At 48.9% G+C, this 19,284-nt stretch overlaps 1 protein-coding gene across 5 annotated transcripts in view; it reads left to right on the top strand.

The window, feature by feature from the left end:
- Positions 1-17,899, top strand: part of Pecam1 (platelet and endothelial cell adhesion molecule 1) — a 59,960-nt gene extending 42,061 nt beyond the window's left edge. For 2 of the 5 annotated variants that reach the window (XM_050164275.1, XM_050164271.1), the window contains exons 14-16: positions 3,767-3,823; positions 10,343-10,365; positions 16,868-17,899. In XM_050164275.1, coding sequence (XP_050020232.1) covers positions 3,767-3,823; positions 10,343-10,365; positions 16,868-16,897 — 110 coding nt within the window. In that variant the 3' untranslated portion in view covers positions 16,898-17,899. The remainder of the gene's footprint in view (positions 1-3,766; positions 3,824-10,342; positions 10,366-16,867) is intronic. The other 3 variants (XM_050164272.1, XM_050164273.1, XM_050164274.1) reach the window with 3 other exon arrangements.
- The last annotated feature ends 1,385 nt before the right edge of the window (positions 17,900-19,284 follow it).

Raw genomic sequence — 19,284 nt, 5'->3', positions numbered from 1 at the left:
CCCTGTCTTTGGAAAAAAGAAAATTATCCAAGAAGCTCATGTGTCTGCAGTGATAAAAAGGGGATGGATGAAGTCAGGAGGACAGGGTGGTGGCGGGAACACAGGCCAAGGGTGTCAGAGTCCAAGTCTAAAAGGCTAGGGGAATGTTTTGGAAGGCTTTAGGCTAGGAAATGGCTGGTTCTAAGTAAATAAATATCCTTAGGGGATGGGGAGAAAGCCCAGTGAAGAAAACCCTTACCTTTCCAGTGTTTGGGTCTTTGAGAAGCACACATAAACACTGAGTGGGCGTGGTAGCCCCCTGTGATCCCAGGATTCCTCAGGAAGCGCACAGAGGCTTCCCAGAGCAAGCTGGCTAGCGAGAGCAGCTGTGTCAGCATCTGGCTTCAATGAGTATGGTAAAGAACTATTTTTTAATTAAAAATATTTTTTTCATATACTATATTTTAATCAAGGTTATTCTTCCTCCCCAAACTCTTCACAGATGCTCAACCTTCCAACCCACCCAAATTCACACTCTTTTCCCCTCTCATTATAAAACAGTCATCTTAAAAAAAAAATACCTGGATGGTGGTGGCATGCATCTTTAATCCCAGCACTCTGGAGGCAGAGGCAGGCAGATCTCTGTGAGTTCGAAGCCAGCCTGGTCTACAGAGCTAGTTCCAGGACAGGCTCCAAAGCTACAGAGAAACCCTGTCTCGAAAAACCAAAAAAAAAAAAAAAAAAGTAAGATGCAGTACAATACAATAAAACAAACACACCAGAATAGGACAACACACACAGACTCAGAGATACACACAGAAGTCCATGAAGACACAGAGGGCTATTGAGAAAGATTCCCAGTGTCAACTTCAGGTCTCCATAGATCGCCCCGACACATGCACACACATGCATACATACACACCACAGAGACATATGTCTATAAAAACAAACTCAGGACGGCAAGGAAAAGGTTTAAAGTAGAACAAGAATGGAAGTAGAGATAAGTGTGCTATCGCCATGCAAGAGATGAAGTGGGGTTGGGGGAAGGGTGGGCAAAGGACAGGCAATGGATGGAGTCTCTGTGTGTGGGTTTTTTTTTTTTGTTTTTTTTTTTTTTTTTTTTTGGTTTTTCGAGACAGGGTTTCTCTGTGGTTTTTGGAGCCTGTCCTGGAACTAGCTCTTGTAGACCAGGCTGGTCTCGAACTCACAGAGATCCGCCTGCCTCTGCCTCCCGAGTGCTGGGATTAAAGGCCTGCGCCACCACCGCCCGGCTCTCCGTGTGTTTTTGAGACCGATCGCAGCCCTTTACCCAGCACAGAGCAGCCAGGACGCCCATGTTCCTTGCTGGAGTAATCGCATGGACTGGATGACTGCGGTGGTTGAGGATGGGTCTAGTTTGCCTAGGTTAAATCTGGGGAGTCTGAGTAGACTGTGATAGCTGAAACTGGAGTCGCTGGTCCAGCCTGGGCTTGGAGCATCGCCAATCATCGTGTATCCTGGGCTTGGCAACACAAGTAGCAGCTTTTTCCTTCTTAGGAGCAGAAGTCAGGATTGTAGGTGAGGGCAAGGCTAGCATGAGGGTGGGATGGCCCACAGAGCCTTCCTTTCTCTTCCTGACCTCCATACTCGCGGGGAGCACCCCAGTGGATAGGGAGGAGTGCCGCAGAGGGCATGGGGGACCAACCCCCTGCTCTCTGTCTGTGTGGAAGATCCCGAAGTCCCTATCACCCTGCGCTCTGGCACCAGGCTTTTTCAGTTCTCCCATGGAGGTCCTGGTCCTGGGTCTGGGCAGGTAGAATTCTGAAGGCTGTACCTGGTACCTGGGGAGTTTGGGTTTTAACGGGGCGGGGAGGGGGGGTGGGGGGCTGGAAAGAGAAGGAAGCGCCAATCCCCTTAGGAAAGGCTCAATTTCCCTTTCGTTGGGAATGTGTCCTTGTATCTGGTGTTCTTTGCTTTCTTGAGGATGTGGAGGGATTAAATGGAGGAAGTGTGGCAGTTCCTAGAATAGGGTGGGACAGTGACAATTGCCTCCGGTTTCCCATCCCAGGCTCTGCAGCTGTCCCTTGCAACCGAGCTGTCGGTCACATTTCTCAGCTTGCACAAGTTGGTGTGTGCTCAGTTGGGGTTCTGGGGAACTTCTAGAATAAAGGTCATTCGGGTGGGAAGGGCGAACTAACTTTGGGGGACACATGTTGTATTTATTTGTCCCAGCTTCCTTGTCGCACAAGGGTGGTGAGGAACTCAAGTCTGAACCCCTGGTGCTGGCCCCTGGTCCCCTCCCTAGCAGGGACAAGAGCGTTACTAGGTGAAGAAAGGGTTTTGTGATTTCAAGGCCAGAGATGACTAAATGAGACCCTGCCACCCAGTTCTCAAGATCGCCCATCCTTCACAGTTGGAGGAGGTTAGGACCGCGGCCAGCTCTAACCCTGCCTGGCAGCTAACCAAGTGGGATGGGGTTGGAGGAGGGCGGGAAGGAACTTATTAAATCCCAGTTTGCTGTCTGTTTGCTTGGAGGCTAATTGCTGGGAAAACCCCATGACGTAGAAGCCATCTCCTCTCGTTCTCTTAACACTGAGAAAAACAGAAACCAGAATAGAGTCCCATCAGGAAACGCCTCTGACAGCAGAGCAAAACACCCTGTGCTGGCCTGGGTTAGTCATTAGCAGGCGGGCAGCTGCTGCCACGGGGACAGAGGAGGAGGAAGGTCGGTGAGCAGCTACACCCTGCCTCCCCCTCCCCCTCCCCCTAGTCCCACCACCACACCGAGCTGGGCCAAACCAGGGGCAACCATAGACCGTGAATGCAGCTCCACCTAGGAGTGGAAGCCACCCCTGGTGCCCTGACTGGCTTGAGTTAGACACAGACTGAAGCAGCTGAGGTCCAGAGAGTATTAGAGCATCCCCCAAGAAGACCAGAGAGGTGTTCTGGCCGCCCAGGCATGCTTGAGGACAGTGGAGTTCACAAGATATCCAGACTACCCCCACCCAAGTTTGGCTGCCCAGCCCTCCCCGTTCCCCGTTCATCCCTTTCCTGTCCTACCTCCATGGTTGGATAGGGCAGCAGACCTGGCCATCCCTCTCACAGACAACATCTTACAGAGGTTATCACAATACTTCTTTGAGCTTTGGGGAGGGGGGGGGCACACATGTCCCTGAGCACATGCAGAGGCCGAGGAGGAACGTCAGATGTCTGTCACTTGCCACCACCTTATTCTTTTGAGACAGGATCTCCCACTGACCCCGGATCTAGGCTGGCATCTAGCAAGTCCCAGCAACTCTCTTACCTCTGCCCTTAAAATTGCTGAGGTTACAGCTACCTGTAACTCTGCCCCAGATTTTTATGGAGTGCTGGGGATTCGAACTCAGATTCTTATGCTTGTACAGCAAGTATTCTTATCCACTGAGCCACCCCCCCCCCCAAGCCCTGTGGTATTTGTTTGTTGTTTCTTTGTTTGTGCTGGGGCTTAAACCCAGGGCCCCGTACACGCTGAGCCACCTGTGAGTGTACACAACCCCTGCCTGTGTCTATACATCCTGTGAATGTATTTCAATATGAAACAAAGAGGTAGCCTTGTCTTCTGTTCTGAAAGGGTCTAACCCAGAGATTTATGACCCATTGACCTACTTTCAGTCTCAGGGAAGATTAGGTTGAGATATTCTAAAGTTGGAGAATGGCATGTTTTGTGACACTTCTGGGCAGGGGCCCTGTTGGGTGATAGGTAGGTTCAGCAGTGGGCTGGCCTGGGTCCCAGAGGTAGCTACTGACCTGTGCCTGGTCCCTTTTTCAGCTCTGGGAACGAGATCCACAGAGACGGTGTACAGTGAGATCCGGAAGGTCGACCCTAGTGAGTGAGGGGCCCCTGATTTTCAGGGTGGGAGAGTCCACGCTAGAATCATTGATGGGGCTTTGAGAGTGGCCAGGGGAATAAAGCCCAGAAGATCATCAACTCTTAGGGCTTGACTCTTTCTCACCTACTACCTTTAAGAAGACAAAGGTACAGACAGTCTAAGACACTTGCCCAAGGTCACCAAAAACTTGCCTCTAGATTCCTTTCCTAGTGGTTTTGTCTTTGGGGAAGGGGCTGGAAGAATAATAGTTTTGCCCTTTATTCTTCTAAGACAAGACAGACCAACAAGTGATAACAAACTGGGTTCATTAACATGCAGAAGGAATCTCAACAAGGAATGACTCAAAAAGGAAATTAGAGGGTAGGGATTTATGCAACTGCTTAATAAAGAACAATTAACATGTAAAGAAACACAAGATGTTGAGCATGGTGCTGCATGCCTGTAATTCCAGCACAGGGGAAGGAGAGGCTGAAAATAAAAAATGTAGGTCACTGTTGTCTACATAGCAGGTTCTAGAATAGTCAGGACTATATAAAAGCTGTCTTTAAAAGATGGAGGGAGGGAAAAGGAAAAAGAGAGAAAGAATAGGGACTGGAGAGACCACTCAGCCATTAAGAACACTGGTTGCTCCTGCAGAAGATGGGCTTTGGTTTCTAGCACATAGATGGAGGCTCACAGCCTTTTGTAAGTCTAGTTCCGAGGGATCCGACTGACACCCTCTTCTGGCCTCCAGAGGCACCAGGAATACACGTAGTACACAGACATGCAGGCAAAACACCCATACATGTAAAGTTTTTTAAAAAATTAATTTAAAAAGAAAATGAGATAGACAAGAAAAATAAATCAGAGCTTTAAAAGTCTTCCAAGGAAAGCAGACTATAGGAAGGTAGTTATCTGGGGCAAACCATCCTTCTGCCCCTGCCTCCCAAGTGTTGGGATTAAAGGCATGAGCCACCACCACCGGGCTTTGCCTTTCTTATAGAACCCAGAACTACCTGCCTAGGGTTGACACCACCCACAGTTGGGCTGGGTTCCCCACATAAAGCATTAATCAAGAAAGTGCTTACCTATAGTAATCTAATGGAAGTGTTTTCTCAGCCGAGAGTCCCTCTTCCCAAATGCTCTAGTTTGTGCCAAGTTGATATAAAACTAACCAATATAGCCAAGCGATGGTGGTACACGCCTTTAATCCCAGCACTGGGAGGCAGAGGCAGGCGGATCTCTGTGAGTTCGAGACCAGCCTGGTCTACAGTAGAGCTAGTTCCAGGACAGGCTCCAAAGCCACAGAGAAACCCTGTCTCGAAAAAAAAAAAAAAAAAACAAACTAACCAATATAGTCACCTTGTCTGTAAAATGAGGGATGGACTAGATTTTAGGTTCTCAATATTTGTTAAAACTCAGATTTCCCAGTCCACCCTCAGCCCTGAATATTTGAGTCCTTTGGGTGGAAGAATTTGCATTTCTAACCACACAGGGCTGGCCTGGGGACTTAGAGTGCCAGTCTGTGGGTGGTGTTATTGTACCACACAGGTCTTGCTCCTTGGGTTTCTCTTCTTCCCCAAGCATCCTGGAGTGATTAGCCAGGGGTGCTGAGAGAGAAATCCAGAAACACCGTGTGTCCGTAGGGGGTGACATGGAAGGGAAGTGCATGTGGGCAGCCTGTAGCAGGCTGGTGTGGGGCTGGGTCTTAGCAGACATCCCCCCTCTCACACATACCAGGGCTGGGTCTTAGCAGACACCCCGCCTCCCCCTCACCCATTCCTTGCTGTCTTCCAAGCAGTGACTGTTTTGGGAAATGGCTCATAGGGCGTAGTTTTGGCTCTTAAAACCCTTTTCCCTTGAGAAATTCAAAGGAAGGCCACTCCCCTAGATAAGAAGAAGGGCTTGGGCAGGACTGCCTCCAAGGAGCAGTCCAGGGAAGGGGCCCTTGGAGAGACTGGGGAGGAGGGGCCTCACCAAGAGGCAGGAGGGAGTTTGTGGGCCATGGGAGGCACATGGTGTCTGCAATCTTGGCTTTGGACTCTCTAAGCTTACCTTCTTTCCTTGTATTATAAAAATGTACAGAAAACTTAATATTTTAGCCATTTTCAAACATCTAGGTGGCTGATTTCGTGTCCTCAAGTCTTCTCACGCTGTTAGGCAGTCATGGTTCCCACCAGGCATCCAGAATCTTTTCGTTTTTCCCGCACTTTAACCAATAACTCCACCCCCACCCGGCTGCCTGCACCAGCCCTTGGTCATCACCGTTCTACCCTGTCAGTTGGCCAAACTCAGCTTTTTCATCTGTCAGATAAGGGGACAGAGCCAACAATTTCCAGCTCTCTTCTAATCATAGCATTCCAAAAGTCTGGAGTTGCACTGGCAAGATAGCTCCGTGGGTAAAAGACACTTATCCCCAAGCCTGACACTCTGAGTTCAAACTCTGTGCATCACATGAAGAAAGGGAAACTGAGTCCTGAAAGTTGTCCTCTGACCTCCAAATGAGCCTTGTGGCATGTGCACCTCACACCCCCCCCCATTATAAATAAATGTAATAAGAATAAATAAATCAGATGATACACACTTTTAATCCCAGCACTCAGGAGGCAGAGGCAGGCAAAGCTCTGTGAGTTCAAGTCCAGCCTGGTCTATAAAAAAAAAAGTCCCAGGCCAATCAGGGCCACTAAACCAAACCAATAAATAAATAAAATAGTTTCAAGTTCCTGCGTTTTGGAAATGGAGATTGTTTCCTCAGCCTTGGCCCCTCTAGACCTGTCCACCTGGACATGTGGGGGTGTAATCACTTTCAGAATTCAGCCTTTAGTCTCAGCACTCAGGAGGTCGTGGCAGCGGATCTCTTTGAGTTTGAGGCCAGCCTGATCTACAGATCACACAGCTCGAGTTCCAAAACAGCCAAGACTACACAGTGAAACCCTGTCTCAAAAGACACCTAAAGGGGCTGGGAGGCAAAGGAGAGGAGAGATTACGAACTGGCTGCTGCCAGGACAAGCAGAGAAACTATCCTTAGTAATCTGCATTCTTTTTGATTTTGTGTTTGGTCTTCAGTTTTCTCAGAGGAACGGGGCCGACAATGCTCATTCTCCACTATGACTCGTTTGTTTCCTTATCCATTTATTGAGTGGTACCGGGGAGAAACTCAGGGCCATCTGTCTGCTAAGCGCCCACTCGGCTACTGAGCCACTTTCCCAGGCCTTTTCCTACTAGCTTAGACACAAGCTTAAACTTGGAGGGTTGTAAAAGTTATTGTTCACACTAAATTAAAAAAAAATTATAAGCATGTGGGGTACTTTTACCTTTCATATACGTCTGTGTACCGTGGGGGTCCCTGGCACCCACAGAGGCCAGAAGATGGAGTCAGATCCCCGGAAACTGGAGTTACAGGTGGTTGTGAGCTTCCATGAAGGTGCTGAGACCCGAACCTGGGTCCTCTGCAAGAGCAGTCAGCGCTCTTAGCCACTGAGCCCAGATATGGAGATTAGCATTTCATGCTTTGTCTGATTTTAGAAAACGTGGGTTGGGCAGGAGATGCCAGAGCATGGGGCTCTGCTGCTGGGTGGCCCTGGGATGGGAGGTGCTGTCACGGCCTCCCTCGTGTGTGGAGGCAGACATGATGACTGGCTGGTGCCTGGGCTGACCTGGATGTTTACCAGAGGTCATCTACCTTTGACCTAGCTAGGCTAGAAGAGGGCTCCTTAGATAGAGATGTTCCTGCCCCCTCTGATGGGGAACGATGAAATATTACAAGACAGGGTTCAAGGGCAGGTAGACTTAGGAGAGCAGGTTTTTGTTTGTTTGTTGTTTGTTTTTGGCTTTTTGAGACTGGGTTTCTCTAGCTTTAGAGCCTGTCCTGGAACTAGCTCCTGTAGACCAGGCTGGCCTCGAACTCTTCATTGTTTTGAGACAGAGTCTGGAACTCCTGATAATTCTGTGTCTCCAAATCCTGAGTGCTGGATTTACAGGAGTGAGCCGCCATACGTGGCTCAAGGTTTTTGTTTTTAAGATTTTCTTGTTTCTCTCTCTTTCTCTCTCTCTCTGTCTCTATCTCTCTTTCTCAGAGACAGGGTCTCCTATATACCTGGTTAGCCTTGAACTTCTGACCTTCTTGCCTCCACCTCCCTAGTACCAGGCATTGCAGGCCTGTGTTGCCACACCAATTTATATGATACTGGGGGGGGGGGGATCAAACTCAGAGCTCTGAGCATTCTAGGCAAGCCAGCACTTTGCCAGCTGAGCCACACCCTTGTTTTTGACCTTCCCACTGTGACCTCTACCACCTGGAAGGGTAGCCACCCCCGTCCAAGCACCACGTGGGATCTTTTCCCCAGACAGTAGATGAGATCCCTCATTGCTCCTGTTTCCACAAACCCATGTCCTCAGTGTGCTGTCTGGAGAATGGGCTCCAGCATAGTCTCTGGGACAGGTGCGGGACTGGTTTGCACAAAGAGGCAAATTATCTACCCCCAACCTCCATCTTGTGGTGAAACACACCTCTCACTAATGAAGGCAATGGCGCTACCCTTACACGTAGCTTCCAGGTCTCCTTGGCCTTTCTCTCCACTTCCAGACTTTTGGCAAAGGCCATCTACACAATGGAGGTCTGGCCAGGCAGCCAGGGACAGTGTGCATTTTGGCAAAAGGATGAGCAAAAATGAGCTTCGCTTGGGAAAAAGGACATAGTGGTCCTCCCCTTCAGGCAGATTGGGCATGATGTCAAGAGCCTGAGCCACCCTCACACCTCCTGATTCTCCAGGCTCACTCCTGGAAGTGAACAGACAAACAGAAAAATCTAGGGCATAGCTCTGCTGCCAGAGAGGATATTGGTGGCCTTATTAAAACAGCACAAACCTGGAAGGGACCTTTTTTTTTCTTTTAGTTTTTGAGTATGGGTGTTCTCTTTATATGTGTCTGTCTGTGTACCATCTGTGTCTGGTGCCTGAGGAGACCAGAAGAGGTTGTCGAATACCCTGGGACTAAAGTTATAGGCAGTTGTGAGCCACCATATAGGTGCTGGGAATCGAACCCTGGTCCTCTGGAAGAGCAGCCAGTGTTCTTAACCCCTGAACCATCTTTCCAGCTCCAGAACCTAACAACTTTTTAAAGTCAGTAATCAGTTGTATAACCACTTAACTCGATGATGTGGCTATGGACAATTGTGTTTGAGAGGGTATTTGCTTTTTTTTTTTTTTTGAGACAAGTCTAATGTTATTTTTTAATTAGTAGGTAAAAATAGGAAATTAGAAAGTTGCAAATAGCCGGGCGATGGTGGCACAGGCCTTTATTCCCAGCACTCGGGAGGCAGAGGCAGGCGGATCTCTGTGAGTTCGAGACCAGCCTGGTCTACAAGAGCTAGTTCCAGTACAGGCTCCAAAGCCACAGAGAAAACCTGTCTCAAAAAAAAAAAAAAAAAGTTGCAAATAAAAGTGACCTCTGCTCCCACCCTCCAGGCACTGTTGGACACTCCCACTCTTCCTCAGCAGCGGACTGAGCAGAACACACTGGGGAGGGTCAGGGAAAGTTATGACAGGGCCTGTGACATTTCCTACCCTGTCCTTTTATGTAGAAAGTTTATGATTTAGAGAACTTTCAAATACTCTCTCAATGCTGGGCGGTGGTGGTGCACACCTTTAAGCCCAGCACTCAGGAGGCAGAGGCAGGTGGATCTCTGTGAATTTGAGGCCAGCCTGGTCTGCAGAGCAAGTTTTAGGCTACACAGAGAAACCCTGTCTTGAAAAACCAACCAACCAACCAACCAGCAAACAAACAAATAATAATTTTAAAATGTCAAATGAGAAGCCAGGCATAGTGCTATAGACCTTTAATCCTAGCACTTAAGAGGCACAGGCAGGTGGGTTTCTGTGAGTTTAAGGATAGCCTGGTCTACACAGAGTGTTTCAAGACAGCCAGAGTTATATAGTGAATTCTGTCTTTAAAAAAAAAAAAAAAGTCAAGCTGGGAGTGGTGATGCAGGCCTTTAATCCCAGCACTTGGGAGGCAGAAGCAGCTGGTTCTCTGTGGAGTTTGAGGCCAGCCTGGTCTACAAAGTGAGTTCCAGGACTGTTATACAGAAAAACCCTGTCTCAAACAAACAAACAAACAAAAAAAAAGGTCAAATGTGGAGGGTGGAGGTGTAGTAGGGTAATTGGTAGACTTACTCATCAAACTCTGGACTTCACCCTCAGGCCCTTGATCTGTGTGGTGGTTCACTGGTTCACGCCAGTAATCCCAGCACTGGGGGATGAGGCAGAAAGCTCAAGGCGAGTTAGAGGCCAGAGCTGCATGAGACCCTGCTTCAAAATAGCAAGGCAAGCAAACAAAAAAGGCAAAGAAGATTCCAGGGATTCTGCAAGACTGTCACATGGCCCAGACCATCCCCAGGAGCTTGTCTAGGAACAAAAGACCATCAGCAATGGCCTGAGTGCCCCCCCCCCCAGCCTTGCAGAGCCCCAGCAGCAGCTCCGGTGTGAAGCTGCGCTGGGTGCCGCACACTTAACCACTCTGCTGTCTTTGTTTTGCAGATTGCGTGGAAAGCAGATATTCTGTAAGTAAACACTTCACATACATCGTGTTAAAATGCTCCGTGGGGCCAGCTAGTAGCTCGTGCGTGAATCGCACACGGACACTTGTTGTAGGAGTTCCAGGCCATCTGAGACTGCAGAGCGACTTTGTTGTTGTTTACAAAAGTGCTCTACAGAACCCTGAACTATTTCCCAACTTGCCCAGGGTCCGCTCTCCACTAATTCTCCCATGGCCTGGTTGAGAGCAGGAGCCCTGGTCTAAACCAGCTCCATGACTGCTCCTCTGCCCCAGTTTACCTCATCACGGCTCAGCCGATAAAGGGAGAGGGATCCTGGGAGTCCTCCAGCATGGTTGGGAATCTTACTGCTCTTTTCACAAGACAACAGGCTCAGGCATAGTGCGCAAGCTTGAAAGAGGAGCTTGAGTTCAAGGCCAGTTTGGGCTACATATTAAGTCCCTGATGAGAGAGGGAGGATGGGGAAGAGAAGAGAGAAAGAGAGAGAGAAGAGAGGAGGAGCTGGGGAGACAGCTCAGTTAATAAAGTGTTTACACAAGAATCTGAGTTTAAACCTAGAATGCAAAGTGAAAAACTCAGGTGTAGGGGCTCACACCTGTAATGCCAGACCTAGAGAGGTAGAGACAGGCAGCTAGATCCCTGGAGCTTTCCGACCAGCCAGTCTAGGTGAGTTTGAGGCCAGTGAGAGACCCTGTGGAAAGAAAGGAAAGGAAAGGAGAAAGGGGAAAGATGAACAGTGCTTAAGGAATGGCACCTGAGATTAACCTCTGGCCTCTACATACACAGAACATACATGTGCATATGCATGCACTCACATAGGAACATGCACACACATAGACAGAGGAACAACACAAGAAAGGAAGCAGGGAGGGAGGGAGAGGCATTTAAATTTAATTCATGCAGAAACCACTGCCTTCCGGTGCCAGTGCCTCTGTGGGCACCCAGCAGAACAGGGGTTACCGGAGGAGCTATTACCTTCAAATATGAGGAATTTGCCTCTGAATTGATCTTTTGGGTCTGGGAGAAACTTCCAGCAAGACTTCTGCAGCCTTCAGTGGGCCCCTGGCTTCCTTTGTTTTGCGGGTCTGAATTCTTGTTAAACGGAGCTCATTATGCTTGTGACAGACAGGAAGGCGCTGGTATTCTTTGTGTGGAGGAAAGGTATCCGTTTGAGGAAAAGAGGAAAGAAATGAACGGCTTTTTCTATCCTGCACCCACCTAGGCTTCTGGGAGCACTATTGCATTGCATTGGAAGGGCTAAGTGGGCGTATTTTATAGATGAAGAAACGGAGGCCTGGCTTGATAAAACAGTTTGCCCAGAATCACACAGAGCCAAAGACAGAGCCCAAGTCTCTAAAAACCTGTGCTCTGCCTTCAGTGTCAAGAAATGACTGACACTGGACGATGGTAGTGCACACGTTTAATCCCAGCACTCAGGAGGCAGAGACGGGCGGGTCTCTGTGAGATGGAGGCCAGCCTGGTCTACAGAGTGAGTTCCAGGACAGCCAAGGCTACAAAGAGAAACCCTGTCTCGAAAAACAATAATAATAATAATAATAATAATAATAATAATAATAATAATAATAGAAGTTGCATGACGGTTCCACAAGAGTTGAATGGCAGCTTTGTTCCATAAGCAGTGTGGGACCCTAATAAAAACTTGTTCTCTGGCTGTCTGCATGTATCTGTGGCCACCCAAGGCAGGGCTGCAGCTTGACCCTGCAAAACCAACTCAGTTACTTTGTCTTCCCCCAAAAGGGCGTCTCTGGACAAAGCCTCTGAACTCCAGACCAGTGGGGGAGTGGCTTTCCCTCAGAGTCTCCTCTGATCCCAGGGTGTTCCAAATGCTCGGGCCAAGTCCTACCCCCAAAATAATAAAGTCATTTGGCGGGAACTCAGGGGTTCCCAGCCGTTGAGAAATGAATTTTGAATCTTGAAGCAAATAGATTTTGTTTACGAAAGAAGTAGGCAGTTTCCCTAATAAGCAGCCACGGGCAGCCAGAAGAAAATGAACAGAATTGCCCAGCAGGGAAATGGGAGGGGCTTCCTTCCTGAAATCAAACCTGGCGATCATTCCCCTCTTGTTTAACTGCCCTTGCTTCTGAAAACATACTGGAGGAAATATCTGGACAATGAGACAGCCACTTAGCCAGCGACTAACTTGGTATTGTTTGACTTGTTTTAATGGCACATTCTGACTTCATTTTTCCTCTGCCATTTTTGCCTTGTTTATAAATTGTGTTTGTGGCCCACGCAGACAGATAACGTGGAAGAGAACAGCCTGTACTTAAAGAAGTCGAATCTGGACCTGTGAAGGTCTCTAGATTTTAGAAAGAACCCTGACTCTCAGGGGTCGGGAACAAGACAATGCCAGTTAGGGTGCCCTTCCCTCCTCCCCAGGGCCAGCAGGGGGCTAGGCTGTGATAGGACCTGCCTAGGAGTGGGGTTGAGGTGCTGGAGAGTGGGGTTCCAGTTCTATAGCTTGCTTTGTGCGTGACTTCCTCAAGCCTAAAAAGTAGATGTGGTGATGATGATGATGGTGATGATGATGGTTGTGATAATGATGGTGGTGACAGGGATGGTGATGATGATGATGGCGATAATGATGGTAGTGATAGGGATGGTGATGGTTGTGATGATGATGGTTGTGATGATGATGATGATGGTGATGATGGTGGTGGTGGTGATGATGGTGCTGGTGCTGGTGGTGGTGGTGGTGATGATGGTGATGGTGGTGATGGTGATGATGGTGATGACAGGGATGGTGATGATGATGGCGATAATGATGGTAGTGATAGGGATGGTGATGGTTGTGATGATGGTGATGGTGATGATGATGGTGGTGGTGGTGGTGATGATGACAACGATGGTTATAATATTGGTGATAATGAAGATGAAAGGGGTGGTGACATCAATGACAACATCTGCCTACTGGGATTTTCTTAGGGGCTAAAGGGGATTCTTTGGAAACCCGAAACCATCACAGGAAACCACTTACCTTCTCTAAAGGTCTCTTCCTAAAGTGCTGGCAACCATGGGTGCAGTTGTGAGTTTCTTTATTTGGCTCTGAGATGCCCCCACCCACACATGCAGGGGAAACAGTTACAGGTTTAGGGTTCAACCAAAACCTAGGAGACCCACATTCAAACTTTTGAGTTGCCTTAATTAAGTGCTTAGTCTGTATGTAAGATTCTGTTTATCCATCAGTCATCATTAAAAAGATTCCATGTGTGTGTGAGTGTGTGAGTGTGTGCATGTGTGTGAGAGAGTGTGTGTTGTGTATCAGTGTGAGTGTGTGTGTGTGTGTGTACAGAGCTGCACATGATGCAGTCGGGGTAACATTTGAGAGTCCGTTCCCTCCTCTGTGGGACAGAACTTGTGTGAGTTTTCCCACTTGTGCCATCCTGCCCAGCCCCATTTCCACATCTGTAAATTAAGTGACTTCTCAACCTGGATACTGCGGGGATTAAGTGAGCACTCGGCACTGTCCTGATAGACCAGAAGTGCTCATCCTGGGTGCTCTCTAGAAGTAGAAATTAGTGGTCTGGGGGAGAAGGTGGAATCAGAGGGCCTTTGGGGGTTTCTTGGCGCCACATTCAGAGTAGAAAGCAGGGCAGTTCCACAGCTGAAGTGTGGGTGGCTGACGGCAAGGCCAGGCCTCACGGCGGGGTATGTTAACCTTTACTTCACAGTTCCTGGGGCCCTGCTGGGCCCAGCCCTTCCTGTCTGTGGACTTGGTTCCCCAGCAGCGTCATTCAGAGTGTTGTTTGCCTCCAAAGAGGGAGACTTGGTCTGGGGCCTACAGAAGCCTGGACATGAGGATCACGTCTCCCTTCTCTGGGAGAGTGGAGGAAATGGCAGAAGGCAGCTGCCAGCGCTGGCAAGCCTCCAGCCCTCTGGGGTCACACAGCTTTCTTGGCCCACGTGTGCAGTTCTATCCTGGCGAAGGAAGAGCTAGAGTCTTGGCCTCCTAATTGGGCTCTCAGGTTTGCATCCTGTTCTAGAAGCCCCAGACCCAGCAAAACAAAATGGGGACTCTCGCAGCTTCCCACAGGAAGCCAGGCAGTCTAGTCACCAGGTCCCCAAGATGTCAGGCAGCCATTCCATCCTCTTTTGCTCCCACTTTTATGAGTCCTACTTGCAGCATGGTGTCCTGTGTCCACAGAGGGTTTAGAACAGGGGACCCCGATGCTTCCTGTTCTCTCGGGCTCTCCATCCTCAGGAACCCTCTGCTCCCACATCTCCCAGCATGGCCAGCCCTTTTGCCCGGCAAGCTTAAAAAATCTTTCAAGTCAGCTCACGTCACTTCTGTGACCTCCTCTCTGCTCAGTGATACACGGTGCCCTTGCTGCCTCCAGACCACTTCATAGCAATGCTGCTGATCAGAAATTGGTAAAGGGTCACGGTGAGGTGGCTCCTGAATTCAGAATACAGATTGCCGTCTAAAAGCCAGGCATCTGTAATCCCAGCATTCCTTTGTAGAGATGGGAGGTGAGGAACCCCCAGAAGCTCTTGGGTCAGTTAGCAACAGTGGAAGGTGAGATGACCCGACTGTCCTCTGATTTCCAGTGCACACACATGTCCACATTGACACAAGTGAATATGCACACATTGTCCACACACACACACACACACACACACACAAATACAAACAAAATCACCAATGGAATATGAAGTCCTTGGGGGCAGAACCATCCTCTTGAGCATAGAGAGCATTGCTGGGTACCAGGAGGTGAGTGGGTGACTCAGGCTGCCATTCCGAGCTCTGTTTGTTGTTGTTCTGTGCCAGGCTCTCGTATAAAACAGCCCAGGTTAGCTGGGAGCTGTCTGTACAGCTGAGGATGCTCTTGGGATCTTTACATTCCCTAGTGCTGGACTGAGAGGCATTTGTCACCATGCCTGGCTTTTTTGTCCCCCTTAATTTTTTTTAAGTATAGTAAAAACATACACAACCTAAAATTAATCGCTGCTTTACTGTAAAGTATATCGGTCAAGAGCTGGGGTGTGGCTCAGTGATGGAGCCCACGCCTAGCAGTGTGAGGTCCTTCCCCTGCACTTACAGAAACAAAAGGGAGTTCAGCTGTCTGCGGTGCACTTGTATTGTTGTGTGATTGTCACCACAACTCTTCTCCAAAATTTTTTCCTTAAATTCTTATGTGTTTGCGAATATAGTCAGGCATATAAGAGTCAAAGGACAACTTCTGGGAGCTGGTGCTCTCTTTCAATCCTCTGGGTCTTGGGATTGAGCTCAGTTTATGAGCCTTGGCAGCACACACCACAGCCCACTGAACCACTTCAGCAGCCTTCTAGAACTTTCTTTTTTAAGGATTTGTATGTGAGAGGACGTGTGTGTGTGTGTGTGTGTGTGTGTGTGTGTGTGTGTGTGCGCGTGCGTGCGTGCAGGCTAAGAGGGTATTAAGTGTTACTTATCACCACCTGCTTAGTCTTTTGAAGCAGGGTCTCCCCCTGACCCTTGAGTGAGCATATTTTTCATTAGGCTGGAAGCCAGAAAACCTTAGCTTTCTGCTCCCTCAGAGCTGGAGTTAAAGGCTGTGTAGACTGGGATGGCCTTGAACTCACAAAGATCCACCTGCTTCTCTCTGCTGTAGAGTGCTGGGCTTCACCATACCTAGCCAAGTTTTTGTTGTTGTTTTGGTTTTTCAAGACAGGGTTTCTCAGTACTTTAGTGCCTGTCCTGGAACTAGCTCTTGTAGACCAGGCTGGCTTCAAACTCACAGAAATCCACCTACCTCTGCCTCCCAAGTGCTGGGATTAAAGGCATGCACCACCACCACCTGGCTCCTAGCCAAGTTTTTTTAATTAAAGGCTGATCTAAAGGACCTTAGATGGCCTGGTGACTCACACCTACAATCCCAGCCCTGGGAAGGCTCAGGCCAGAGAATCACTGAGAGCCTCAGGCTGGCCCAGGCTATAGAGTTTCTGTCTCAAAAACAAACAAACAAAGGCAGACTGGAGAGGGGATCTGTGTTAGCTAGAGGTCCTGAGGTCCTAGCTAGAGCCAGATGTGAGATCTCTTGTACTTGATGGATCCTCCCTGTGCAGCACCTGTAGCACACCACACTGGATGCAGTGGCTTGATACTGACATGCAGCAAGAATGCAGGGGTGGAGACAGCAGCTCCTACAGAGCAGGCATGGAGGGAACAGAAGATGGGTTGGGACAACCGCTGCCCTAGAAGTTGGGTTCCCAGAGGATGGTGGCACAGCTTCCAGTGGTTTCGTTTGTTTGAGTCAAGATCTCATGTATCCCAGGCTAACCTAGAACTGGACTTTGAACTTGAGATTCTCCTGCCTCCACCTCCTGGGGGCTGGCATTACAGAGATGGACCATATGTGGTGCTGGTGATGGCGCCCAGGTCCTCTGGCTTGCTAGGCAAGTACTATATACCCAAGGATCCACATCCCAGTTCCTTTATGCTGTTCTCCAATTTACACCTCTCGCTAGTCCTGAGGGTGTGGCCTAACTTGTCCTGTCTTCTGTCCTGCAGAGAACGAAAGGCTCCCTTGATGGAACTTAAGACAACCATTACAGGTGCACATGCCTGGGAGGACGTCCACAAGCGAAGAAGAGCAGCCGATTTCCGTGTTCCAGGAGTTCTGTGCACTTACTTAAGAGCCGACCCTGCCCCCACTGAAAATAGCGATTCTTGAGGCCAAGCCACCCATTCTTAAATCCTCCTGCCTTGTTAATGTCGGGTATAAAGAAAATCAGAGGCACGGTTTAGTGGCCAGCCCGACCGTCCTTCCAAACTAGAGCATCCTTGCGATTTGGGAGAGGGAGAGGAGGTTCATGGCAAACCGCTGCAATATTTTGAAGCTCAAATACTGTGTCTCAGAGAGACCAAGCGCCTTCTCGTGTGCCTGTTCTCATGTGCACACCTGTTCTTATGTGCACAGAAGCCTGTTTTTGTCCTATAGTCAGTTACTTTTAGCGAATGGTCTGGACTCCGGGGTAGATTTTTTTTGTTTTATTTTCTTTGCCTTTCCTTTTCCTTCTGGGCTGACCTTGTTTTTTGGAGGTATACAATGCTGCTCAGAGCGTTACCTCGTCCCCTGTATGGTGGCTTCATTTGCCGAGGGGAGTGGGGGGCACAGTTGACTGGGAGCAATGCCTGTGGGTGGAACCCTGAAGACAAGCCTCAGGCAGGCAATGCCAAGACTAGCCTGGAGTGAGCACCGACACCCTTAAGCTGCTGCTTTCCAGGTTTTTCTTTTCCTCTCCCATGCCGAAGGCCTAAAGAGGAGAAACAGTTGGCTACAGCTAATGGTATTTTTTTTTTTAGTAGTAAAAGGAAAGGTGTACTTTTCTCACTAATTTTTCTTTATTTATTCCCTGTTAAAGAAACGGTCTCCTGAGGTCCCGGGGTTGTTTCCGAGGGTGGTGTACGTGGGGGAATGGGAGCTGCCTCCGTTTTGCCATGGAACACCCATACCTAACATTATCTTCCCTGTTTGCCTCAGCCACCCAGTTGCAGGGCCCCTGAGGGGTATTGTATTAAATAAAACTGATTTTCACTCTTCGGTCATCTGTGAGATGTCATCTTCTGAGACAGGCCACAAGCTAGTAGGATAACCGTAGCCCTAAGGGACTTTCTGCTGCCTCTGGGGTCAGAACTAAGGTGTGGATGGCCAGGCGTAGCTGGATTCTTTGCTCTGTTTGGGGGGGGGGGGGGCGTCAGGCAAGCGCTTTCCCAACTTCCCCGGCTTCCCAGCCTCCATCATGTTTTCTTGCTTTTCATTTTCTCCTGTTTCTGTTTCTTTTATTTTACTTTATCTTGTTTTATTTTGAGATGGGGTCTCACTGTGTGCAGTTCATTAGTCTAGGCTGGGCTGGACTTGGAATTTATTATGTAGCCCAGGCTGGCCTCAAACTCTTGCTCTTCTTGCCTCTCTCTCTAAAGGGCAGGACCATCTTTCATTCTTTCTCTGCTTCTTCCTTCCCCTTCCTCCTTCCCCTCAATTCTCACTTTCTCTTCACGCTAGTTAGAACAGAGCTCAGGTGCACACAGCAATAGGTATTGATGAGTTTTGCGCTCTCAGTTATTTCAGACGTCAACACATGGCATGTTTTCTGTGAGGCTGTTCTCCGCATCCTTCACCCTTCACAGAATATATTTTTCCAAGTGTTTACTGGTTTTTAGGAAAAAGTCCTTCATTGCAGCCTGACTTCATCCTGGCCTGGGTGTGGTTTTCCTGGACTGTCTTGGCACAGGCTATCTGGTGTTGTGCCAGCGACTCTCCCATTAGTTTCTGGTATGCCAACACTCCCTCCTTCAGCCCTGTGTTGTTGGGACCGGAATTCGCAACATGAGGAAAACTCTTTCCCCCCACTCTCAGGACCTCTATGGACGGGGTCCCAGGAAAAGGAAGTGAGCCTGAACTGGATGCCATCTCTAGATAGAGGCTCTGCCATATCACCATGTACTGACTGAAGTGTGTGTCCCGGGCTGGGGATGTGGCTCAGCCATAAGTGTGCTTGCCTGGCATACACTAGATCAGGAGGTAAATAGGCGGCAACTAGGGTATTTTTTCTAAAGAACCCAGTAAATACTTGGAAAAATGATACACCAAGGATCAAATCTACCCAGAAAACAATTTTTCAGATTTTTGGAAGCACTGGGTTCGGTTCTCCCCCTCCCACTCGCCCCACTGCACAAAAACCAGGTGTGAAGGTTTCTTCTGATTGTCAACTTGACAACCTGGGAAGGGAGTCTCCACCAGGAATTAATCTAGATCAAGCTGGCCTGTGAGCGTGTCTGTGGGGAATTCTTATGGTCGCCTTCATTAGCGTGGAAAGACCTCGTCTGAAAGGGGGCAACACCATGCCCACGTTTGCACCCCTGGACTAGAGAAAGGCAGAGAAAGCCAGCTGGGCACCAGGCAGGCAGGCGTCCACGATGCGGTG

This window comes from Alexandromys fortis, unplaced genomic scaffold, assembly GCF_014885135.2.
Source record: "Alexandromys fortis isolate MF-2015 unplaced genomic scaffold, M_Fortis_MF-2015_v1.1 scaffold_156, whole genome shotgun sequence".
Classification (NCBI taxonomy): Eukaryota; Metazoa; Chordata; class Mammalia; order Rodentia; family Cricetidae; genus Alexandromys; species Alexandromys fortis.
This window is presented reverse-complemented; position numbering and strand designations above follow the sequence as displayed.